At 47.5% G+C, this 24,159-nt stretch overlaps 10 protein-coding genes across 10 annotated transcripts; 3 read left to right on the top strand and 7 right to left on the bottom strand.

Annotated features, from left to right (window-relative positions):
* Positions 1–196: 196 nt before the first annotated feature.
* Positions 197–2,001, bottom strand: IAQ61_010201 (uncharacterized protein; the record flags this gene model as incomplete). Its single annotated transcript, XM_003841527.2, has 4 exons — positions 1,351–2,001; positions 1,207–1,297; positions 821–1,151; positions 197–770 (listed from the first exon to the last, which is right to left on the bottom strand). The coding sequence occupies exons 1-4, from the start codon at positions 1,543–1,545 to the stop codon at positions 197–199; spliced, it is 1,191 nt and encodes a 396-aa protein (XP_003841575.1). The 5' UTR covers positions 1,546–2,001.
* On the bottom strand, positions 2,002–4,055 carry IAQ61_010200 (uncharacterized protein). Its single transcript, XM_003841526.2, has 3 exons — positions 3,210–4,055; positions 2,548–3,130; positions 2,002–2,495 (listed from the first exon to the last, which is right to left on the bottom strand). Exons 1-3 carry the CDS (start codon positions 3,976–3,978, stop codon positions 2,285–2,287), a joined length of 1,563 nt encoding a protein of 520 aa, XP_003841574.1. The 5' UTR covers positions 3,979–4,055; the 3' UTR covers positions 2,002–2,284.
* Positions 4,056–4,612: 557 nt separating this feature from the next.
* Positions 4,613–5,101, top strand: IAQ61_010199 (uncharacterized protein; the record flags this gene model as incomplete). Its single annotated transcript, XM_003841525.1, has 1 exon — positions 4,613–5,101. The coding sequence occupies one exon, from the start codon at positions 4,613–4,615 to the stop codon at positions 5,099–5,101; it is 489 nt and encodes a 162-aa protein (XP_003841573.1).
* Positions 5,102–6,416: 1,315 nt separating this feature from the next.
* IAQ61_010198 (uncharacterized protein) lies at positions 6,417–10,594 on the bottom strand (the record flags this gene model as incomplete). The annotated part of the gene is made up of 7 exons (XM_066098696.1): positions 6,417–7,954; positions 8,031–8,178; positions 8,230–8,459; positions 8,513–8,983; positions 9,060–10,398; positions 10,459–10,464; positions 10,574–10,594. 7 exons carry the CDS (start codon positions 10,592–10,594, stop codon positions 6,417–6,419), a joined length of 3,753 nt encoding a protein of 1,250 aa, XP_065951241.1.
* Positions 10,595–10,663: 69 nt separating this feature from the next.
* IAQ61_010197 (uncharacterized protein) lies at positions 10,664–12,065 on the bottom strand (the record flags this gene model as incomplete). The annotated part of the gene is made up of 2 exons (XM_003841523.2): positions 10,664–11,802; positions 11,850–12,065. Coding segments are annotated over 2 exons (801 nt in total), but the record flags the coding sequence as incomplete, so codon positions are not given.
* Positions 12,066–12,206: 141 nt separating this feature from the next.
* On the top strand, positions 12,207–13,434 carry IAQ61_010196 (uncharacterized protein; the record flags this gene model as incomplete). The annotated part of the gene is made up of 2 exons (XM_003841522.1): positions 12,207–12,519; positions 12,572–13,434. 2 exons carry the CDS (start codon positions 12,207–12,209, stop codon positions 13,432–13,434), a joined length of 1,176 nt encoding a protein of 391 aa, XP_003841570.1.
* Positions 13,435–13,465: 31 nt separating this feature from the next.
* IAQ61_010195 (uncharacterized protein) lies at positions 13,466–14,095 on the bottom strand (the record flags this gene model as incomplete). The annotated part of the gene is made up of 1 exon (XM_066098695.1): positions 13,466–14,095. The coding sequence occupies one exon, from the start codon at positions 14,093–14,095 to the stop codon at positions 13,466–13,468; it is 630 nt and encodes a 209-aa protein (XP_065951240.1).
* Positions 14,096–14,842: 747 nt separating this feature from the next.
* On the bottom strand, positions 14,843–15,716 carry IAQ61_010194 (uncharacterized protein; the record flags this gene model as incomplete). The annotated part of the gene is made up of 2 exons (XM_003841520.1): positions 14,843–15,580; positions 15,633–15,716. The coding sequence occupies 2 exons, from the start codon at positions 15,714–15,716 to the stop codon at positions 14,843–14,845; spliced, it is 822 nt and encodes a 273-aa protein (XP_003841568.1).
* Positions 15,717–16,576: 860 nt separating this feature from the next.
* On the top strand, positions 16,577–17,928 carry IAQ61_010193 (uncharacterized protein; the record flags this gene model as incomplete). Its single annotated transcript, XM_066098694.1, has 2 exons — positions 16,577–17,351; positions 17,384–17,928. 2 exons carry the CDS (start codon positions 16,577–16,579, stop codon positions 17,926–17,928), a joined length of 1,320 nt encoding a protein of 439 aa, XP_065951239.1.
* Positions 17,929–17,986: 58 nt separating this feature from the next.
* On the bottom strand, positions 17,987–19,518 carry IAQ61_010192 (uncharacterized protein; the record flags this gene model as incomplete). The annotated part of the gene is made up of 2 exons (XM_066098693.1): positions 17,987–19,349; positions 19,382–19,518. The coding sequence occupies 2 exons, from the start codon at positions 19,516–19,518 to the stop codon at positions 17,987–17,989; spliced, it is 1,500 nt and encodes a 499-aa protein (XP_065951238.1).
* Positions 19,519–24,159: the final 4,641 nt, after the last annotated feature.

Here is a 24,159-nt window from a genome sequence, read left to right as displayed (position 1 = left end):
ATTCGCACGCCGAGAAAAAGGACACTGGTGGCCCAGACCGTATATTGGTTCACGCTACACGCCATAATCTCACAAGCAACAAGCTTGTATAGGGGGTGATCCAGCCAGCCCCCATCGAATGAACCAAAAAAGTCAAAGTCGCGCAAAGGTTATGCTCCATACCATAGATTGTCGTCCGACAGGAAGCAGGATTCAATCATCGCTTTCCCCATAGCCCCTGCTGGGTCTCTCTGATCCTTCTCTCCTGTTCACGGATCATCTCTTCAGTCTGTCCGTGTCCGTGCCCTCTGCTGTCAATCTCCATAGGATCATCAGGCTCCTCGGCTGGCTGCGGGATGTTTGCTGGTGGTGCACCACGTCGAGGCTCTCCTGATTGTCTACCATCCATCATGCCTGCGGCACCTCCAGCTCGAAGTTGGTTGATAGCCCTGATGGTGTCTATCGCGGCGTGAAGCGTACGTCGAGCATTGAAGTTCTTCTTGACAGTAGGCAGCAGGTCTTCCTCGCTCTCAGGGGGGTTCTTGCCAAGATCGGTGATCCAGGGATGTGAAAGGGCTTCGTGGGAGGTCATGCGTCCCGCCGGATCAACGGTCAAACAGCGACGAATAAAGTCTCGTGCTGTGAGGGAGACACCCCGCCAATATTCGAGGGGTGTGAAGGAGTAATCTGCCACGAGGATGGCCTGCATCTCCTCAAGGTTTGAGTCGCGATCAAAGGGCGTGTAGCCGCAAAGCAGGAAGTAGGTTATCACGCCGATGGCCCAAATATCACTGTACGAAAAGTCAGAAGCACCCTATAGACATAGGATGGGTTGCCTTACACTGGCTTTCCGTGACCAGTCTTCCTGAAGATCTCAGGTGCCATATAGCCTGGTGTCCCACATGTCGTTGTCAGCACGTGGAATTGTTCCTCGTCCATGATACGTGATAATCCGAAGTCGGCGATCAAAAGGTCGGCGTTATCTTCAGGTGTTCGAAAGAGAAGGTTCTCTGGCTTCAAATCGCGATGTACGATGCCGTGGTCGTGGAGGTATGCGACGGCCGAGAGCGTGGCTCGGATGAGGTCGCCGGCGTCAGACTCGTAATAGTTACCCTTGCGACAGATTCGATCGAATAGTTCACCTCCAAGCGCAAGGTCGGTGACAAGATAGACTAGACTGCAATTAATCACTCCACACCGTGTGAGCTGTGAATGAGTGTCCCTTACGGTTGTTCATAGTCTCGAAGTAGTCCACCAGCGTCAATATGTTTCTATGGCCCATGGAAACCCTCTTCAGTACGGCAATCTCGTTTCGAACCTTTTGTCCGTCAGCTCTATCGAAGTATGCGGGCAGCCTAGCTTGAGGCTTACCATGTGTTCACGGCCGGCCATAAGTCTCTTGTTGATAACCTTGGCGGCATAATATCTTCCTGTATCAATATGAACGCACTCCTTGACTACCGAATAGCTACCTGCGCCCAAGGTCTTGCCAGTCTTATACCGACATGGCTGCACTTGGGCTTGGGTCTGCGGAGTCTGCGCTCCTGAGCCGCCGTTCGAGACCATTGCAGGCCTACAAATATATACACGCTGGTGGTGCAGACGCTGACCAGGGCAGATCTTCCACGTTGGATCGTAGCTGAATTGTCGTTTGTGGACGTGAGCTGAATAGGACAGCCAAGCAAGCTAGGTTGTCACAGCCAGCTGATGGATTCAAAAATGCGGGCGTCCACTGGAGTCCTTGTCGTATATCACGAGCTTCAATTCACCGTTGTTGTCTTGCCAGGTAAGGATGGCAGTCTATCAATTACGGAGCTCGCAATGATGTCGCGGGTTGAATGTACGCGACACTGCCCCTCAATGGGCGTTGGTGGGGCAGGTATATGGATGGTGATCGTCACGAGATTGCCCAACAGAATCGCTCACGGCGGATTGAAGACGTTACAAGACGTAAACTCAAACTGGGTAGTTATAACAGTGTGGAAAAGATTGTCGCAACAGTAGGAGAGCACATAGAATAAAATAAGGATGTGTCGATCCGCCGTTGACGGCCGTTGGATGACCCTTGATTCCGCCAAGCCAAAGTTACTCATGATTGGCAGGCCGCAGACCTTGTCATAAGCGGGGCGGCGATCGTTTTGGGCTCTTTGAATCTTCACGCCGTGAAGGCCAAAGCATGTCTGCCCTAAGAAGTCTATAATGAGGACTGATCTATTCATGTATTTGAGTTCTTGTTGGATCTGACGGGAATTCCCGGAGCCACATATAGAACAAGGCCAAAATCCTTATCGGCATTCTGAGCTCCTCATGCTTTCTGGAGTAAGCTGTGTCCGTCCATGGCTTCGGGTTGTTGGAGACCCATGGTCGCAAGGATGGTGGGCGCGACGTCACCCAACACTCCATCAGTCTTCTTCAGGCTCCAGGAATCAGGGGCGTTGGCCATGACAAATGGCACTTTGTTAGTTGTGTGTGATGTCTTTGGTGTACCCTCTTCGGTGAGCATTTCTTCAGCGTTTCTAATGCATGGTCAGTCTAGTGTAGTCGTAGCAATCTAGAGCCTGCACTTACCCGTGGTCGGCAGTCACAAAGAGCACGTATCCACTCTCCTTGCATTGATCGTACACCTTCTTGATAGCTCTGTCGGTCTCCGTACAGGCCTCAATAGCAGCCTTGTAGACACCAGTGTGACCCACCATGTCTGGTGGGGCAAAGTTGTTCATCAGGAACTCAAACTTGCCAGTCTGGATCCTTTCACAGAGCTTGTCCGCAACGGCCATGGCACTCATCGCAGGCTGTAGATCGTATGTGGCCACTTTGGGAGAGGGCACCATCTCACGCTCTTCATTCTCGAATTGCTTCTCTACGCCTCCGTTGAAGAAGAAGGTGACGTGGGCGTACTTCTCCGTCTCAGCAACGTGGCACTGTTTTACACCCTGTTTACCCAATGTTTCCGCAAGCACATCGTTCATTCTCTGGGGTTCAAAAGCAATATTGAACGTGTACTTGGGATTATACGATGTCATGGTGGTGATATCGATGTTCTTGGGGTAAGGGAAGTCGGGCTTGGGCGAGCGGTCGACGTCTCCCAGCAGCTGAGTGACCTCGCGAACACGGTCGGAGCGGTAGTTGAAGAAGAAGACGGTGTCATTGTCTGCACCAATCAGTAAAGGGACATGCAGGTGCTCAGAGCCGCATGCCATGCGCGACGCAGCGTTTGGCCCAAGACATACCTTGAATTCTGCGCTCTTGTCCTCCCACGATTATGGGCTTCAAGAACTCGTCATTCTCATCCTTGGAGTATCGCTCTTTGATCGTAGCCACCGGATCACTGCTCTCTTCTCCCTCTCCCGTCACCATACCCTTCAAGCCAATCTCGACTCTGTCCCACCTCTTGTCGCGGTCCATGATGTAGTAACGACCGACGACGGTAGCAATATCACCAAGACCAATGTCCTTTGTGGCTTTGAGCAGAGTGTCCATGTATCCAACAGCGGACTTGGGGTCGGTGTCGCGGCCGTCGCCGAAGAAGTGAATGTACGCCTTGGGCACACCCTGGGCCTTTGCTACCTTCAGCAGCTCAATCAAATGGTCCATGTGGGAGTGCACACCGCCATCCGACACCAGGCCACAGAAATGGAGTCTGCCATTTCCGTCAATGGCGCGCTGGAAAGACTTCTTGATGGTAGCCACATCCTTTAGCTTGCCATTCTTGATCGTCTGGGCGATGCGGACCGAGTCCTGCCAGACGACCCGGCCAGCGCCAATGTTCAGGTGGCCGACTTCACTGTTGCCCATTAAGCCCTCGGGGAGGCCGACAGCGAGAGACGAGGCTTCCAACTCGGTATAGCCCTGTGCTGTCTTGGAGCCCGGTCTTGCGAACTCGTCCATGGTGGGCGTGTCAGCCGCTAGGATAGCATCGCCATCTTTGCGCGACTTCTCCGTTGCAACGCCCCATCCGTCAATGACGATGAGGACGGCTTTCTGGTCGACTTTGGCCATGATGGGTCAATTCCTCGAAGTCTGTTTGCTGGGGTTGAGTAGAGAAGCTGTCTTTGTACTCGATACTTATTTTTCTTGGGCCCAAGATAGATAGATGGAGGGCTCTCTACTGGAGTTTCAGTAGCATAGCTTATGTCATGCATGGAGGGGCAACAGACAGGCAGGGCAGTGTCTCGGCTGGCGGGGCTATCTGTTCACAAATTGACACACCCAGGTAGGTACAATGTACGAACGTCCAAAATAAAAAAGCATCCATAAGAGAAGGCCCGGCAAAAGCCACATAAATCCTCCCGTAGACTAGACACCACACCACCACTACCGCCGACTCTACTACACTTCTCGCGATTCACACCGTTAACAGACCATTTGGATAGTAGAGTTACTAGAGTACGACCGGCCACACTACGCTATCTACGGTACGTCATCCCGTCCGCCCTGACCACCGCGACAACCGAGCCACTGCCAGGACAGGACCGCCGACAACGCGTCTTCCTATTTCCGATTTCCTATCACAGTGACTGACCATCATCTTCATCTACATACATGCATACATACATTACCGGTGTACCCCATATCCATACCCAGTACTCTGTAGGTACATACAGTACCAATAGAAATCTTTCAGTCGCCCATCATGTCTGGGGCAGCAACTCCCTACGCGCCTGCTTCCGCGCGAGCATCACTTCCCCCAACGGGCTCGGCAACACCTGCGCTGCCACCACCACCACCAGCCGCAGCCCCTCGGCGTCTGCCTCCACCATCGACCTTTGATGTCCTCCCCGATCTGCACAAACTGCTCAAGAGGCTCCTCGAGACACCAAGTCAGCCACCGGGTGCCACTCCATCTCCAGCCCAAGCCCAAGCCCAAGCTTCCAACGACGGTCCTCTTGATGCACAGCACGTTGCTACTGCCGCCAACGATCTCAGGCTCAAAATACAAAAGGCACGACGCGCTGTCCTTTCGCTGCCAGACATGGACAGGACATGCGAAGATCAAGAAGACGAAATTAGGGACTTGGAGGCGCGTATTGCGAGTTTGAAGGCGTCTTTGAGTGGACTGGGCCAATCTACCCCACAGGCAGAGCCTGGTGACCGAGACGAGGACCAGCGTATGACGGGATGAATTCCTGTAGGGAACTGCCCTGTATCCATTTCAGGCCGAATGTCTGCCGATTGCATGCATGCTCTCGACTTTGCACTTGCTCAAGGGTCATGATGACGGCAAGCATTCATCAGCGGCGTGATGCGATGGATCACTACTAACCTCCTAGTTAGCCATCCACGTCAGCATCACCCACCCTCTTTCTTGTCCGGTAGTTCTTGTTCATTGTCCTTGATCTCCATGGTCTGTCTTCCGCTGATTCTCAAGTACGTGAAAACCAACATTGTATTTGTTATCAGTTCACCACGGTGGTTTCAATCCTTGGAGCTGCCTCTACATTTACTTGGATAATCGTCGGTCGGTCGCTACCCAGAATCTGCGAGTCTCATTGCATAGCTTCCACGACCCAGTATCCGCATACATGGCAGATTATCCACACGCATGCTCGGTAGCATCCGCTCCTGGTAGGCCTAGTCCATGACGTCGATGAGTACGGTGCCAATGTTTCTCGATCCTCCGCTCGGCCTATAAATATCTGTATCAACGAAAGCAATGGAGATGACCGCGACCATGTTTCTCGCTGCTGCATCTGCCTCGAGCCATATGACGAGGCGAAGTACCAAGCCCTCCTCATCTTCAGGTGCAGGCACGACGTTGGCCGGCCTTGCTTCTCCGCCTGGTTGAATGGTACCCAGCCGAAACTCAAATCTCTGCCCACATTGCCAGACCGAGTTGGGCGATCGCCGACCTCATCGTCCAGTGGGCTCTGATGAGGTACACGCTATCTTTGATCGGTTCAATGCTGGCTTCAAATTGCTCGAGGAAGTCAACAATGTCCAACTCACGGTTCGTGCGACGGCGCAAAGGAATAACATGCTACCAAACTAGATGGCTCACGCTGAGCAAGCTGCAAACACTGGTCTGCGCGATGCTGGAGGGCGGGTTGAGTTTGAGGCTGGACGGGACAGCATTTGGAGGTTTAGGAGGCGCATGCAGTGGTTGAGTATATATCGAACGGGAAAGTCGAATGCAATACCATCTTGCCAAAAGGTTGGTGTTGCTACTTAATATTCTGCAACTTACTTGAAGTATGAATTGCATACCCGTCAATGGGCATATTTCGAGGTCATTTCTGATATCAGAAGATTTAGAGATTTGGATATAATGCCCACAACCGAAATCCAGACCGTCATATATTCATGTCATCGTATGCACATTTGCGTGCATGTACAAACCCATTCCGCCATCCAACATCCATGCCATCTCTTTCCTATCAGGAAGAAACAGACCATGGAAATCCTCCACCGATGACTGAACTAACCAACATGTACCACTCTCAAACCGGCCTCAACTTGCCCCCCTGATACTTCCAAAGCTGCTCCAAGCAAACAGCAGCAGCCACATACTTCCAGCTCTTCAAACTGCGATAATTGCCCCATCCGTCCGTCTCGAGCGCGACCATGAAACAGGCAATAGCCCGTGGCAGGGTCTCGGTATCCTCGTCGTTGTGGTCGTTGCCGCCACCACCACCCTCCCAGTCACCATCGCCCCGTAGAAGGCGCTGAATGATGGCACTAACATCGCGGTTAAACCGCTCTTGCACCTCGAGATTGGCTTCGCGAATATGTCTCGAGGGCGCGCGTTCCTTTTTGCCGAGGATATTGCCGCTGAAAACTTCGAGTTCGGTGAGGGGTTTGCCGCGCGTGGGACGCAGCGTGTCCATGATTTCGAGCATGTTGTCCTCGTAGTATTCGCGCAGGTCTTCGGCAAAGGCGCGGTGGTGGGCCCAGAGGACGCCACGGGTCTCGCGCTCAATGTAGGTGCGGAGCTTGGACATGAGCGACTGGCCGCCCCAGCTGTGTCTGAAGTTTTCAAAGTCGTGCTTCATCCTGGCAAAGAATTTTTGCTCGTCAATGTCGCGGTAGAGGACTCCGAGGACCTTGTCGCTTCGGTAGTAGCGCATGCGTGCTTTGTCGGCGTCAAGAACGCTTATGCGGTCTGGGGCGTCTACATCGTCTTGTTCCAGCTCTTCTAGTTCCGCTGAGCCCAGCTCATTGATAACGAGGTTGGAGCCGGGGGCCATGAAGTCAGGTCGAATCCAGTCGGAACCTCGAGGCACCTTATTTATGTCGGCGGGATTGCCGGATTTGCTGAAGTCGACGGCATCCGACGCGAGTTGTGCAAGGAGAATACAGTCTGGGTCTCGCGTGCCATTTGGCTTAATGTCCGCTCTTATTTTATGCTTGTTTGAAATTTGTCCCAGTCGGTCCATGTTCATGTACTCAACGAAGAAGTCAACCATATCATTGACCTGTACTGGCCGACCAAGGTCCTTCGGAGGTTCCGATTTGTAGTCTGCGGGAGGGACAGTAAAGTCTGGAATTAACCGTGAGTCGTAGATGATGTGGAAGAGATCACCATCAAGGTCACCACCACTGAGTTGGGAAGGCAGATCTCGAGCACCTTGTTGCGAAAAGACGACGCAGTTGTGGAGTGCGCGAAGAGGCGAGTACTCCGGTACGTCAACTGCCTTCACTATTTGTACGTCTCCAGGGTGTAATGCGGGTGCCCTAGTGATAATGACCCTGTCACCAATGAGTATTTTTCTGCTTTTGTGGCCAATGGCGTCGTGAGACTTGGTCGCAACATATACTTCCCCTTCCTTCAGAATTCCGGTCTCATCCATGATACCATAGAGAAGGTAACCCTGTGAAATGGGTATACGAGCACGATACTTTAGGCTTCTCAGGTTTGACATCGCCGCTACCTCAACAATATCTGTGAGAAATCGGTCTGCGTGGAAGGACAGGCCAATCTGATGCATTAATTCAAATAGACGGGGGGTTCTAGCGTAGACACTAGAATGCGAGTATTCTGCAAAAAGAGGTTAGCGACAGGGATCGAGTGATTGACTGGCATTTTGTGCATGACGAGTTAGATACCAACGTACCTAGGAAGCTAGCAGCGTTGATAGGATGCTCGGTAATAAGCTTCAGTGTGTCAACGGCCTCATTCTGTATTGCCTTGAAGTTTCTCTCTGGGACACCGAGATCTTCAAGGATCTTGATAAACTGATGGTTCAGGAAGACCGTAAGTGGCTGTAAAGTATCAGCATGGCCCATAAGATGAGCAGAACGGCAGTTACTGACTTTGTAAGCTGCACCGCAGAGTTCCAAGTCTTTCCACCCTTCTTTGGCAATGTACTTCGTCATGCTCTGACGAACATGCAGCTGTTCACCCACGAGAGAGGTGTCAAGCGACAGGACACCCTTCGCACCACGATAGCGTATCTGTAATACGGTTGGCCTCTGTTCCCGGCGTTCTGGCGGTAGTGCGTTCCAGACTTTGCGCATAAGTTCCAGTGAAATTGTACCGCATCCTAAGTTCATGTTAGCAACGGTCAATCTGATAGCATCAACAGGCAATAATTACCATCGGAGAAATATCTGCCATTTCTCTTAACATCTACTTTGGATTCTGTAACGTAAGCCGAGTCTGGGACTCGGACTGAGAAGATAGTATCTGAGAATGCTTGTCCTATACGCGCGGCGCATCTGGCACTACATCGGATGTGAGAGAAGTCACCCAAGTCTTCGATAATGTCTCTGGCACATATACTGATCCCATCTTTGATGAACGGTGTCATGAACCATGCTTGATGGCTCCGTAATGAGGCGTGGGAGAATCCAAGGAAGTCGAAGCGACGACCAGCTACTGTAATACCATTTCGCAGCACACCTCTAAATCGCTCATACACCCGATCCTGAGAGGCTCTAGGGTCGAAAAATACCGACAAGCCGTCTTCATCTGCAAAGAATACTCTCATGAAGCATTCGGTATGTTTTCCATATTTCCGGAGGACTCGATTAGAGACATCCCAGTCAGGGCCCCGCAACAGCATACCTGGAGAAAATGTATCAATTAAGAGGGTGATCTTCTCAAGGAAACTGAAAAGTGAAGGTTTGGTTGTGAGACTTACCCGTTGGGGTGATAGTGGCTTTGTAGGTCAGTGCCAAGTGGTTGTGCTTCCGCTGCTTTCTGCTGAGATCATAACCAGTCAATTCGCGTTCTTTACTGTCCTGTATACTCTCATTCAGGAGAGCTACAAATGCCTCTATCGTAAATTGGCTCGCGTCCCTACTCGGTGATGGCATCGGAATCGATCGGGCCAATTGTCGCAATGCAGACGCGGTAAGCTCTGCGCCATGTATTCGGGCAAGATTAAGAACGTGGGGGATTAATCCAATAAGTTTGACTGGTTTAATATAGCCCTCAAGCAGGAGAGCTGTGAGTTGAAAGCGGACTGCGAAGTTGAACTCAGTTGGTATCTGTGGGCCATAACGAGCGAGTTCCCTCTCGACGATAGCGAATTCGTGTTCTATCCATAGCATTCCTTCAATGACAGTCATACGCTTCCAGCAATAAGTATCTGATACGGAGAAATCTTTGACGTGTTGGTATGCATGTTGTGCTGTTCGAATGTCGGGAAAGTCGAGACTGTACACCATGCACAAGGCTGAGCTTTTATCATGGAGAGAACTCAAGGAACACAGGCGCTCCAGTCGATTGGTTCTATTCGTGGTGCCCAGGTTCAGCCTGGAAAAACCAGAGAGAATATCAGCTGTAATTGGTGGCTCTGTGCCGGCATAGAGATGTAGATCGTCCGTAGAACTGATGTTGTAGAACTTTGGTGGAGATTTAAGGGCCAAAGTAACTACTGTTCGGCCAAGATCTGTGTGCGATGGAATGGCAAAGTCGATTATAGAATGGGGAATGTCGATTCTCCCGTGCCAATCGAAGAAGCTCTGTGCGTTTTGCTGTAAGTATAGCACAATTGCCGTACTACCAAAAGTGACAAATCCAGACCTCAAGTCCCTGAACTTCGAGTCGAAGGCAAGTCCACACTGATCATGATCCCAGACTCCGGTGCGTAAAGAGTTGAAAGCCAATGTAGGCTGGTTTGATCGAAGGGGTTGCTTTATGTCGCCAGGTGCTCTCATCTTCGCTCTCATCGACTCCTCCTTTTCTTGCAGCGTACGTACTTTGAGAGGCTCAGGCTGACCGGGACGATTGCTTTTTGAAAACCTGAGGCTCTCTCCCTGGAACATCAACGGATAGAGTGGAGTGGTCCGGCCGCGGCTGCCATAAAGTTGCAGAAAGGCATTGCCATTGTTCGTATCTGAAACCGTAAGTATAGCAAAATGACGTCCATTCTGTCTGCCGCGAAACTTCTTGATTTCGAAAGCCAATACACCGAGCTTGTCTAGTCGGTCTTTCAGGAATATCTGCAACTCGATGTGATTGGCGTTGCTCGGGACCTATGTAGGACACTGTCAGCGCAGCTTTTGGCTACCTCAAATTGCTGGCAACCAGCCCACCCGTGACTCATCAATAGAGTTACAGCTTCACGCATTCCGAGCTCCGCTTGTGGTCTTGCCCAGATAGGTCTTGGCTCGGGTAGGCATGTTTCCAGCCTGAGGCTGCTGGACTTACATTCTCAATGAAGATATCCATAGCGATTGTTTGCCAAGGTCGTCTCGCACGCCACAACACGCGAAACAAGCAAAATGAAGCTGTCAAGTGGTTCAGCCAGTTTGCTATACCGGTAGAGTTGCAGCAAACAGCAGGGGTTCGAAAGAGGCAGGTGGGACCTAACTTACCGGTACGCTAGTAGTGCGGCGCGTCCTCACGTGTAGGTAAGCATGTGGGGGTACATAGTATGCCTGTGTAGCCAGGCGAATGCGGGCGCCAGGCCTTCACCTGTTGGTTATATGGTAGATGTGTTCCAAAGTAATTTTGATTGTAAATGCAAAACTGAAGCACGAAGAGGATGAGAGCGTGGTCTTGCATCTTTTAGTTGCCCACTGGGTATGGTACTCGAAAGACTCTGGCCTGGTGCTCTGAACTGCCCAGCTTTTTTTTTATGCAACCAATATGTCAAATCGAACAGATCGAACCCTATCCAATTGCACACACAGCTCCAGCCCATGAATGATGTGAAGTTTGAGAGCGCAGCACGTCATTTCGGTCCATGACATTCACAACATCCCCAGTCGTGCATTGCTACGAGTCTCGAGAATGTGCCAGCCTGCCCATCTATCTTTAGGCCCTCTATCACACACTCCCAATCACCACATTCACTTCTTTTCTCCCTCCTTCGATGGAGCCTCCCTCTTTTCCAGAATCTTATCAACAATCCCAAAGTCCACCGCCTCTTGTGCATCCATAAAGTAGTCGCGCTCCATGTACTTCTCAATCTCTTCTAGCGTCCTCTTCTTTGTAACGTGCGACTGATAGATCTTATTCAGCTTGTCTCTGATTCTCAATATTTCTTTTGCGTGGTCTGCAATGTCACTGGCTTTTCCTCGATACCCACCACTCGGCTGGTGAATCATGACGCGTGCATGCGGTAATATATACCGATGCCCCTCAGCACCTCCAGCGAGCAACAGCGAGCCCATTGACGCCGCAATGCCCATACATATCGTGCTGACTGGACTGCGGATGTAGTTCATCGTATCGTAGATTGCCAGGCCTGCACTCACGCTACCGCCAGGCGAGTTGATGTACATGGATATCGGTTTCTCGGGATTATCCGCTTCGAGGAACAGGAGTTGTGCGACGCAGTTGGCGGACATGAAGTCGTCGACTTCACCGTTTAGGCATATGATGCGCTCTTGAAGGAGGCGCGAGAAGATATCGGAAGTTTTCCAGCCTCCACCCTGCAAAGTCAGCAGGAGTATAGAAATACAGGCTTGAACCAACTAACAGTGGTCTCCGTCACGTAGGGTATTGGTAACGACATGGCGCGCGGGGACTGCTGTTCTTGTTGCTGCGGACTCCGTTGTGGTTGGAAGCCGAATTGACTAGACATTGATCGCAGGCCATATCTGCAGGGCAATCGAAACACCGATGGCCTTAAAGCGCGCCGTAATATTGTTGCCATGGTTTGTGTGATGTTGGTGGTGGGCTGTCTCGTACACGGAGAGCTCGAACAACTCCGAGCGATAACGTCTTGTAGGTACGTTAGGTACCGGTATCGTCGCCAAGACGGGGGTCCGCTCACCCATTTTGCCTTGCACGACTTTGTCCAACACACCTCACACGACCTTTCTGTTCCAACCTGATGCTGGGCCGATGGACTTGTCGCCTGAACCCACGTTTGCGCGTACGTAACTGGCCGCCGACGGCACAATGGCGTCAGTCGTCGACCTTTGTTCCCGGTCGCATACTGAGAGGTGACGACCTTGGACCTACTCGCACAGAGGGCCACCGAACGTTTCGTGAACGCAAAGACGAGCAGGCTAAGGCGCTCCCTCTGCCCCCTTTACTCGATCCAGTCGCATTAGAGGATAGACATAAATGGCAACGACCAAAGGACCGGCCGAAGCACGCTGAATTCACGCCTTTCCAAAAGAAATTATGTGAAATTCCTTTCGGTAGGCTTTTTGCACAAACTGGGTTCTGAGAATTGATACTGAGAATCATCAGCGCGCGTGTTGGCATCACCCGTTCGCCAGTGTCGACTCACGACCATCCTGCTCCCTAGTGACCTTCTGATGGCTGTATATCCGCGGCCACATCCCGAGACCAATGACCCCTGGCTACTCCCAGTCTCACTCGTAAGCGAACAAAGTCACCTTGGTCCACCGTTATATTTCGTTGGCCATCGACATGTGGCTACTCAATTGGGCAAAAAGAAGACATGGGAGAAGGTGCTTCCTCTTCGCATGGTCGCGAAGCTGAGCGGTCTTAATCTGAAGAACATGATCTGGAGAGAAGACATGCCTGATCTCATCCTGCAGGCCATGCGTAACAAGGTCTCCAAGAAGCTGAGCTCCATTTTCATCATTAGAGACCGTTTGATTCCTGTCGCAAGCCCACGAGCAGAAGATATCGAGCACGTAGACGACGTGTCTTGTGTCCTGCTGTTTGGATCGCTTCGTACTCGTGCCGATGAATATCACGAGAAGCTTATCCAGATCCAACAAGAGCTCGAAAAGTGGGCAACGTATACTCTCAAGCACTTCGCAGCTAAGATAGATCCACATGCCTCTCCAGACGTCACTCACCATTCGCCGAATTGGTATGCCGAGCCTCTCGTCCCTCGATTGCAACCACGACTGAAGTTCCCAGAGCTTTCTAACCCTACAACAATATGGCGGGGGAGAAAAGTCGCCCTGTATAGTCTGACGGATCTGTTGGGCGAGAAAAAAGCCCAGGAATTGGTCAAAGGAAACGGCAGCAAGTACGGGGATGCAAAATGCGTGGCTATAACGAGATCTAAGCACCACGCCCCGGCCGAGATATCACTCATGCAGCTTCAGGCCTACGTCGCCCGCCCTGCTCCTTGACTGAAATACACCCATCAACTTTTCCCACGCTTCAGGAGTTGTTGAACACATTATTGACCCTCACTTCCCAGTCTGCCTTGAGCAGACCAAAGATGTGCAAATCCAATGTCTCTCTGTTCTTCACGCAATGACCTCTCAATATTCCCTCTCTCGTATACCCACACTTGTCAAAACATCGCATACTGGCGGTATTTCCACCAAACACACCACCGTACAACTTCGTCTTCCTCGTCCTTTCGACTTCCTCGTTCAAAAAGGCCCATTGCGTGAAAGCTTCTAGTGCTTCAGTCGCATAACCATTTCCCCAGTAGTTCTGCCCGACCCAGAATCCAATCTCCCCTGTGTGGGCATTCACATCCGCGCCAGGCTTAAGCCCTATGCCACCGATAATTGCCTCCGGGAAGGATTTTTCGCAAATCCCAAAATCATTTTGCACGGATTTAGCAACATTCATGGCGATCCAGTCGTCAGCGGCGGACAGCGTGTAAGGGTCTGGGAAGGTATTGGACATGTATCTCGAGATGAGGGGGTTATTCGCGTTAAGGCTCATTGAGTGATTGTCTTGCGGATGGAGGGCTCGGATCACGAGGCGGCTGGTTGTTATAATGGGTTGCGGGAGCGCAGAAGTTGTTGGCACTGATGATGAAATGCTTGTCTCCATGGTGTCGGATGCGCTAGTGTTGATAGGACTATGATCTTGAAGTGTTTCCTGAAGGAGCTTTGATGCTGTCACGAGTAAGAAGGGCTGTAGCTAAAAGTCGCGGAGAGGGGTTCAAAACATCAGAATGGACCCCAACATCACTTTGCGTCATCGCTATGAGTCATTGGCATCAAGTAAACAGGTATATAATGTAACCAGCGACATCCCTAACCAAGGTAGAGAACTGGGCGCGATGGAGCAGTCAGCAAGAATAATATGGCAAAAAAAAAAGGCGAAACTAAGCACGGTAAACATGGAGAACCCCGTACTCCAACTCTCGGGTCAATCAGAACCGCAGTCACCTGGCCCGAGCAGAGGAGTTGGTCCACGTTTCTTGTCCGCCACCTGGGTCTAGTTTTAATTTATATAACATAGCTCACTTCCGCTATATAAATGCACACCAAAGCAATGATGCGTTATCGTCGTAGTTATAAGGTGGCGTGAGTCTGTCATGAGCGGTCTTCACCTCAGGGTCGTCCTACAATGAGATGAGATGGGGATACAGATTTTATAGACAAGAGATGAGATGAAAGATAATAGTACTGGTAGACATATGACCAGCACGAGATATACCAAAGATTTCTAGGAATATATAGCAACATATTAGAGGGTTAGTGTTCACAAGGAGCCCGTTAAGATCACCATGCTACACCCTGTAGTTGCTCGTTCAACCCACTCTCTCTACCCTTGACTAGTCCTGTAGCCTTCTTAAGTGGAGAAATTATTGTCGATTTGGCCTTGTAAAGGCACTTGCTCAGTCGAAACGGGACCATTCGTTTCGTCCCTAGCTACACCAAGCTCTTGCCAACTCTGTACCAGTGCTTTGATCAGCGCAACGGTGACATGCAGACCTTGCTTCATCTCATCTTCGCTGCGGCTTATATTTGGGACATGTAGGAACACAACCGGTCTTTTATCTTTGCTGAGAGAATAGTAATGCGCTAGTGAGTTGTAGTAGATGAAGCCGCAGAGGAAATTGCCAGGATCCTGGCTGATGCGGACGTCGGGGGTGGATGCGCTGTTGCTGTCTGTGAGGTTGAGTTTCCATCGGGCAAGGACGTCGGAGGTGTCGAATGAGGTGCATAGCCTCTGTGGAAATTGCTTAGCAGGGAACAACGTCTCCATGTCGTCGTCAGAGAAGCGTTCGCCATCTACATCTGGGATCTTTCCATAGTTTCTACCCCAGGCGCCTTCTTCTGCAGCGTAGTGGTTTCGTCCAGCAGCTAAGCCAATGTGCAAAACGATGTCTGGAGCCGGGTACATGGGGTTCTTCGGGGGCAGAAGCTTTGGGACGAGGTCAAGTACATGCTGATAAGCAACCCGGACGGGCTCATGGTGGACATGAATATGTATCGGTGTCGGGCTATCGGCTGATGCGGGTATGAGAGCAGGTAAGCTCAGGGCGACCCCCCATGATGGGTTGTCAGGGACCTTGTCCAGAAAGGACTGGCACACTGTTACTATGATAGAAAAAAGGGCTCGAGATGAGTCGACGTACTCCAAAGCCAGTGACTAGGACTGTGACGGGCTTTTTGGTTGCCTCGCTAGGAGGCTGCCTAGAGGCATATGGGGCGGGTGGCATCGGGAATCAAGATATGTCTAGGAGAGCGGACCGGAGAGGTTATCCGACTGCTAGCTGAAGCATACAGCACCCCAAATCAGCTATATATTTTTCGTGTCAGAGTGGATGATAGGGCCGATGACCTCACAGAGCAGAAAGACAACAAACGGCGAGAAGGATCAATGGCCATCTCTGTCGTAGGCCATGGAACCACCGTTGAACGAGCAAAGAGAACAGAGTCCTACCTGTATCACTTCGTGATCATGGAGGGATCTCGACTTTGGACGATGATGCAACCTTGAAGTTCATCGTCACCCAAGCCATTTGGTGTGCTGCAGTGGGTTGGCGCTCGATCTACCAGATGTGGCTACTCCGGCTGGGACTAGCGTCCGCCTCCTACCTACGGTACTTGTCCTTGTCCTTGTCCTTGTCCTTGTCCTGTACCGTGTTGCTGTGTGGCTGACCCCCCACACAAAAGACACCAAAGATGCAGCAACCATCTGTCCTACCACTACCTATACTGTCACCGTCCTGTACTCTACTTGGCTACCCCACACGGCCTCCGATCTGGAGATCGCACGCAGCCACGCCCGGGCTGGATGATGCATCCCATGGCCACCTTGGACATCCCTGCCGAAAATAGCTTCACGTCGGCTAAAAACTCACTGATGTCGCGTCGTTGCCGTGCATCATTGGAAGAAGGTCATCGGCTAACGCTATGCTAAGGTCTGCTGCCAAAAAAAACCCCTCTGCGACTGGTAGTAAGTACCGAGTACGGTCCTTCTTATATTTGGACGACCGGCTGATACCACCACACAGCCTGACAAACCCTCCCTGGCCATATACGCGCCTCCATCCTTTCCATCCTAGGTCCCATCATCATGCCCTCATCCAAGCCATACAATCTGGCCATTGTGGGTGGCGGCATATCAGGCCTCACCCTTGCCATTGCCCTCCTCCAACACAACATACCCATTACAATCTATGAGGCTGCACCCCACTTTGGCGAGATCGGCGCAGGCGTCGCCTTGGGGCCTAATGCTGGTCGCGCAATGGAGCTCATGTCTTCCAAAATCTACAGCGCATTCCTCAAGTGCAAGACGGGGAACAAGTCCAGTAAAGACTCGTGGTTCACCATTCGGGTCGGCGATGCGCGGAAAGCAGATGCGAATGGCTACGTCAAAAAGGACGTCAAAGTGGGAGAGGCGCTCTTCAATGTGCCCTTCAATACGACAGAGGGGCGAGGTGGCGTGTACAGAGCCCATTTCTTGGACGAATTGATCAAGGAAATCCCACAAGGCATCGCCAAGTTCGACAAGAGACTGACCGGCATGGATGAAGCCAAAGACGGATCCGGCGATATCGTGCTGCAGTTCACGGATGGAACGACTGCTCAGCACAACGCCGTGATTGCATGTGATGGAATAAAATCGTTTGCGAGAAAATGGATGTTGGGAGAGGATGATCCGGTTTCCAAGGCCATCTTTTCTGGCAAATATGCATACCGTGGCTTGATACCAATGGAAAAAGCTTCTGAGCTTCTTGGCGATGAGGTCGCACAGAATAGTCAAATCTTCCTAGGCTATCACGGGCATCTCTTGACCTTTCCTGTGGAGCACGGAAAGACGATGAATGGCAAGTACTATATCCTCTATGGTGCGATTCCTGCTGTAAACTAACCAACGTAGTTGTCGCTTTCAATTCGCGCGACACCTGGGAAGACGATAAATGGGTAGTCTCTACGTCCAAAGAAGTCATGGAAGCCGACTTTGCTGGATGGGGTCCTCACGTACAGAAGATCATTGGAGCCATGGAGAAGCCAGATATATGGGCACTTTTCATGCACCTACCATGCAAAACCTACACCAAGGGCAGAGTATGTCTATCAGGCGACGCAGCACATGCAACCACACCACATCAGGGTGCCGGTGCTGGCATGTGTATAGAAGATTCGTACATCTTGTCAAGTCTTATCAAAGAGGCGGACACAATTGAAGATGTGGAGCGAGCATTCAAGGCATTCGATGCGGTGAGAAGAGAACGGTCACAGAAAAATGTGGTAACGAGCTTGGAAGCTGGGAAGCTGTATGACTTTGAGCTACTGGGAGATGACTTGGACAAGATCCAGGATAATTTCCTAACCAGGATGCAGTGGATCTGGCATGTAGACCTCCAAGAGCAACTGGCACAGGCGCAAAAGATATTCCATGCGGAGGAGAAGCCAAGGATATAAAGCCTTCGTATTTTATGCTATGCTGTGGTATGCTGTATTTTCAAGAATATGCAAGCGTTTAGTCGATGACATCGTCCCTCCGAGCAAATACCTCCTTCAATACATCGTCCGTCTTTGCGCCAATGGCGTTGTGGTACATCGAGTTTGTCACAAAAGGCTTGCATCCCTTGATGGCCCTTGCCGTCTCCATACTCAAGTCGTAATCAACATACATGTCGTTCAAGTACACCGCTGCGTATGTCGGTACCTTGTTCTTCTTCAGCTGCTCCTGGTCATACAGTTTCGGCCAATTCTTCTCCGCAGCTAGCATCTCCCCCACAGTCTTCAGCTTGATGAGCTCCGCATAGGTGTCGAACATGAATGGGTGAATCGTCTCGCCCGTGAAGTAAACCGGCTTGTCGCTATCGACATTCTCCAAGGAGAATTCGGGAAATTTTTCGAGCATACGCTCTGCAGACCAATTGGAAGATTCGCCCTGACAGTAAATCGGCTCATGTAGCAGGGCATAGATGACGTTTGAATCAAAGCTTTGCGCAGCCTCCAGCGCGAGCACCGACGGTCGCGTTAGATGGCCAAACTGAGTAAGGTCGGTATCGGCTCTGAGAACGAGGGCATGCACATCTTCGAAGCCTTCGTGCTTGCCAAAGTATATGCCGAGTTGCAGAAATCGGCGAGCAGACAGGTAACCTTCGCCGCCCTGGGCGCGAACAGTGGTATCTCCGAATCGTGAAAGCAGCTTTATGATGCGCTTGACGCGATCCACGTCCTCGGGATACTTTGCGTAGTAGGCTTCGTTTCGCTGCTTGACGCGTTCATACACGCGCGTGTACACTTCATCTGGTTGGGTGCGCAACGGCGGCAGGCCACCGAACAAAAACGCTTCTTTGACACCTTCTGGGTGGAAGGAGAGATAGGTGGTGCAGCAGAAGCCACCAAATGACTGGCCCATGATACTCCATTGCTTCTTATCCTCGGGATAGTCTGCCGTGAGCGCTTTGCGTATGGCTTCACAGTCCTTGACGATGCTGTCTGCGCGGAAACTCTTCATGTACTCTGCTTGCACCTTCTCGTCGCCACGCAGCTGCAGACTCGACTGGCTGATTGCGGTTGACAGGCCAGTACCGCGTTGGTCAAGCATGAGGATCTGGTAGCCTTTGTCGAGGATGGCCTGAGTAAAGGGCATCTGCTGGGGAGGTCGGCACTCGAAGCCGGGACCACCTTGGAGATAGACGAGCCATGGTAATTGCGTCTTTTTCGGGTCAATGTGTGACGTTGCCGTGTAATCTGCTGGTTTCTCTGCTTTGAGAGCAGAGCGGGCGAATAGCTGTATGGTACCGGAGGAAGGGTTGGAGTAGTCACGGGGCACCTGGAAGAAGTGCTCTGTGACCCGGAGTTTGCCTGGATACCATTCAATCACCGGGCTAAGTTAGATGAGTGAGGAGTGAGCTCTCACCAGGTACGAGATGACTTCTCTGCTCGACTATCTTGGCTGCCTGGATCATTATGGGCAATGTTTGTGATGGACCGTTCATTCACGATCAAGCGGCCAATGTTGTCATCACTAGGTTCAGTCCATCCCTCAAGTGCCATTTGGATGACTTAGTTCCCGTAATCGGTCTGCTAGGATGAACCAAGTTAGCACTTTGGATGGTCGCTCTCACCTGGGGCAACACCGAAGAGCGAGACCAAGATCAAGGATTTTATTCAGACTTGATGTAGAAAGATTCCTTTGAACCCGGTCTGTGAAGCAGATTAAAGTGAGTCCTATACTGGATACGTCGTCTTCTGTCGTACGGCCCCCCCCCGGGTTCACGTGCATGCAGAGAGTGACAATTCTCTTAACGTGATCCACCACCGAGCGCCCACCCCCACCGAGCGCCCACCAACACCAAAATCCACCACCCACTAAATAAGGATATTGCGCCACCTATAATAGCTATTATTATAAGATTTCTTAGAGTTATAATTATTAAATCTATTAGAGTAGATTAAATATTTTAGATTATATAAGTAGCTTTTTAGGGGGTCTAATTAGGCGCCTACGCTATAAAGTTGCCTCTACTACTATATCCTCTTCTACTAGCTCCTTATTAACTACCTTAGCTAGTATAATAGTAGGAGGCTTAAGGATTTACCTCTTACTTATTTAGGATATTTTAATATTATTTTAGAGTTACTTTTCTAGTTATTTAGTAGTTTTCTACTTATTATATATAGTAGCTTTTTAGGTAGCTTTCTCCTCCTACTCCTTCTTAGTAATTACTTAATTTAGGTAATACTTCTTTATAAGTTAAGCTTTAGTAAGCTTCTATTACTTATAAAGCTTAATTACCTTACTTTTTTAGTATTATAGCTCTTATTCTTTAAGGTTCTTTTACTTCTAGAGCTTAAATACTTACTCTACCTTTAATAGTAAAATAAATTAGGCACTACTACTATAATTATTATTAGGGGGTACTAATAGAGGTTTACTACGCTTCCTACACTTCTTCTTATTAGCTAGGGTAGCCCTTAGGTGTTTATTTTTATAGTTAAGTAGAGTATTTCTTACTAATATAGTATAGATTATCTAGCTAAGCTTCTTTAACTATTTATTATAGATATTAATTATAGTATTATAGAGTAACTATACTATCTTTTTCTAATTACTTATACTTAATATTAAGGTTATACTATTACTTAAAGAAGGCTAGTTACTATTATTTATAGGTGTTTTAAACCTTAAAAGGATAATATTAGGGTTAAGTAGTAAGATACCTATTACTTTAAAAGCTATTAATATTAGCTTTTCCTTAAAGGTATTACTCTATATAGTATTAAATAACTAGTAGAAATCTCTCTTAGTAATACTTATAAGCCCTTAGAAGCTATCTAGAAAACTAGATAGTTAAGCTTTATATAAAGCTATAAAGGGAGTAAATACTATAATATTAAATAGCTAAAGGGTATAAGTACTATAAGAGGGATATATTATAAATAGAATCTTATATTTATTATAATACTTAATAAACTCTATTATTATATAAGATCTATAGCTATTAAGGATAAGGAGCTAGTATAAAGTATAAGCTTTAGCTTTTATCTTATAATTAAACACCTCCTTAAGCTAGAATACCCCTAGGGTATAGCTTATCTACCTACTTAGTAATCCTATAAAGAAAGCTTAGTATTATAATAGGTTAAAATCTTATAACTAGGTATCCTATAGAGCTCTAGATTAGAACTAATAAATAAGAGTAGGGGTAAGAGTAGTACTATTAGCGTATATATAAGCTATAGTAGTAATCTATTATAGACTAGCCTTAAGGGAAGAATGCAATAAGCGTTAATAATAGTATTTAGTATCTTAAAGGAGAGATAAGCCCTCCACGCCTTTTTATAGGTGTCTAGTGTGTTTGCTTAGTAGTAGTGTTAGACTTGGTCTATCTTATATTAGACCTAGGCTTAGGCATAAGCCTAAGTCCTTTATATACCCCTAACCTTCCCCTATAAACTATCGTGAAATTATCTTTTTAGGGGTTTAGAGTTATATCTTTGTCCTTTATAATCTATATTAGGCTTTATTACTATATTTTTTAGTTTTATTATTATATCTTTATATTCCTTCCTAATTTATAACAGGCCTATATATTAAGTAGTACGCGCGTGTAGCGTCTATACGCTTATTTTAGCACCCTACTATAAAAGTTCTAATATAGCTATCCTACCCTACTATAAATTTCCTAAACTTACTTTATTATATAACAGATTTTCCCTACTAATTAGCCCCTTCTCTAATCTTTTTCTATTAATCCTGCCTATCTAGTCCCTATTATATCTTTGTCTATAGCTACTAGTGCTAGTAGTAGGGATCTACTATAAGGCAGTTAGACCCTACGCTAGGCCTACTAAGATAAGGTGCGTACTTCTAATATTCTCCCTATATTTTCTATACTAACTTTTTATTTAGTACATATCTCCCTAAACCTAGTTACTTAGTAGCTTTATTATTTCTAGTAACTTAGATAATAAGGAATATAATAGTAGCTTTATAAAGCTACTTCCCTATAATTAGTATATTAACTAGCTTTATCTCTTTAGCAAGTGTAACTATTAGGAGGGTAGTAGTAAGTTCCCCTTAATTTTTATTTTCTTTATAGCAAGTTCTAACTATATCTAGGGCGCTTATACAAGTCCTGCTATTATAGCCACAAGACTTGTACTTAGTTAGAAGCTATCCTTACTAATAATCCTAATATTTACTAAGCCCTCTATAACTAGCTTTAGTTTTATTATAGTTACTAGGAGGATCGCCTTTATATTATAAAGAAGGGGACCCTTAGTACTTTTATAGGGAAACCTACTAAAGGTACCTATTACTAGTTTGTGCTATAGTTCTACTAGCTCTACTATTATTTTAAGGATCTTATATTAAGGGCTTAAACTAATAACACTATTGCTTTACTTGCCCCTACTACTTACTTACGCGCCTATAATTAGTATTAGCTTAGTGCTATTATTCTATCTACTACTAGTGCTCTAGTATTTCCTCTTTAGTCTACTATTACGCCTTTATATAGTAGTTATAGTAATAATAATATTATATAGCTTACTACTACTGCTAGTGTTACTTTCTAGCGCATTAACTAGCGTATAAACAAGACCTAGGCCTAAACTAACCTTTGTATTAACTAGCTTAAGAGCGCTGCTAAGTGCACTGCCTAAGGTATTAAGACTCTTATTATTAGTATTGTTTTTCCCTTGTTCCCTTTATATCTATTCTAATATTTATTTTCTTTAGGCCTAGGGTGCTGCGCGCTAGTAAGCTATTAAAGCACTACCCTCCTCCTAACGCTGCTACTACTACTACTTGTACTTGTTAACTAAGTCGTCCCCTACCTATAACGCGCGTAAGCGCTACTACTATTACTAAGAGATATAGAGGCGTTAGAATAATATAAATAATAGTTTAGGGGGGGCTAGAAGGGGGTTAGTTATAGATAGTAATAGTATAGATACTACTACCTAATTATTAGCTATATTATAAAACTTTAGTAGTAGGGCACTTACTTAGAGTGTTATAAGGATAATTAAAAGATTTCTCCTATACCTTTCTACTTCTTAATTATAATAAAGGTCTAAGTTATTATTCTAGTTTCCTTTTACCCTTGCTTCCTAGTTTTTATGCGTATTAGGCTATTATTATGCACAGTATCCCTATACTATTCCTTAAACCTATCTAGAGCCTTAGTATCCTATACTACCTCTAGTAGGTGCTATATTAGATTAATATACCCCTTCTATTTTACTAGGACTTAACGCTTCCCTTTTCTTCTTGTATTTTTTACACAAAGGATCTCTTTTACTTCCTATTTATCTAGCGTTATATCTTTATTTTCTAGAGTAACTATTAGACCTAGTTATAAGTCCTAAAGCTTCTAGCTTAGTAGTAGGTTATTAGTAGCTCTCTCTAGTAGATCTATATATATAGTCTTATGCAAGCTCCCTAGTAAGTCTAATACTACTATAAGTAGAGTAGGAACTTCTATTACTTTATACTTTACCTATAGCTAGTTAAACCTTTTACTTAGTTAGTTTATCTTTATATTACGTATTGCAAACTAAACTATATTACCTTTTAGGAACTTTTTAGCTAGGCGTTAGGACTAGTTTATTGCTTCCTATTATTATTACTATTAGAACGTGATAGTAGCTTACGCTAGCTCTACACCCCTCTATAGATATAACAAGAATGCTATAGCCTCCCTATAAGGATTCTTAGGCTTTACTAGTAGTAATATTAACTTTTGTAGCGTGTTTATAGTATACCTATTTAAAAGTAGATTTAGGCTAATACTAGTTATGCTAGAGTCCCTATTATTAAGTGTAAGTTAGTAGGCTAGCAGGTAGTTAGGCTAGTTAGTCTACTTAAAGCATACTATTATGCGCAGCACTACCTGCACTTCTTAGTTTGCCTGCTCTATCCTACTATCTGTCTAAGGGTGGTATACAGTAGATAGTAACTAGTTTATCTTTATTATCTAGTATAATATTGTCTAGAAGGATCCTAACTAGTCTAAACCTTAGTTAGTAATAATAGAGGATAGGAAGCCCTAGAACTACTACTAGTTATCCTAGAAGATCCTTGCATAATAATTAGCTACTATAGAGACTATTGCTTTAAGCTAAATATATTTAGATAATCTGTTAGTAATAACTAATAAGGACTAGGGTTTACTATTATCTTTTATA

Source organism: Plenodomus lingam (genome assembly GCF_022343315.1).
Source record: "Plenodomus lingam strain CAN1 chromosome Unknown contig_8, whole genome shotgun sequence".
NCBI lineage: Eukaryota > Fungi > Ascomycota > Dothideomycetes > Pleosporales > Leptosphaeriaceae > Plenodomus > Plenodomus lingam.
This window is presented reverse-complemented; position numbering and strand designations above follow the sequence as displayed.

Bases quoted from the DNA above. Each gene is read 5' to 3' on its own strand.
- IAQ61_010200 (XM_003841526.2), bottom strand. From the start codon at position 3,978: ATGGCCAAAGTCGACCAGAAAGCCGTCCTCATCGTCATTGACGGATGG. The intron at 3,131-3,209 runs GTATGTCTTGGG...TGATTGGTGCAG, and splicing joins ACAAGAGCGCAGAATTCAAG to ACAATGACACCGTCTTCTTC. The intron at 2,496-2,547 runs GTAAGTGCAGGC...ACCATGCATTAG, and splicing joins TTTGTGACTGCCGACCACGG to AAACGCTGAAGAAATGCTCA.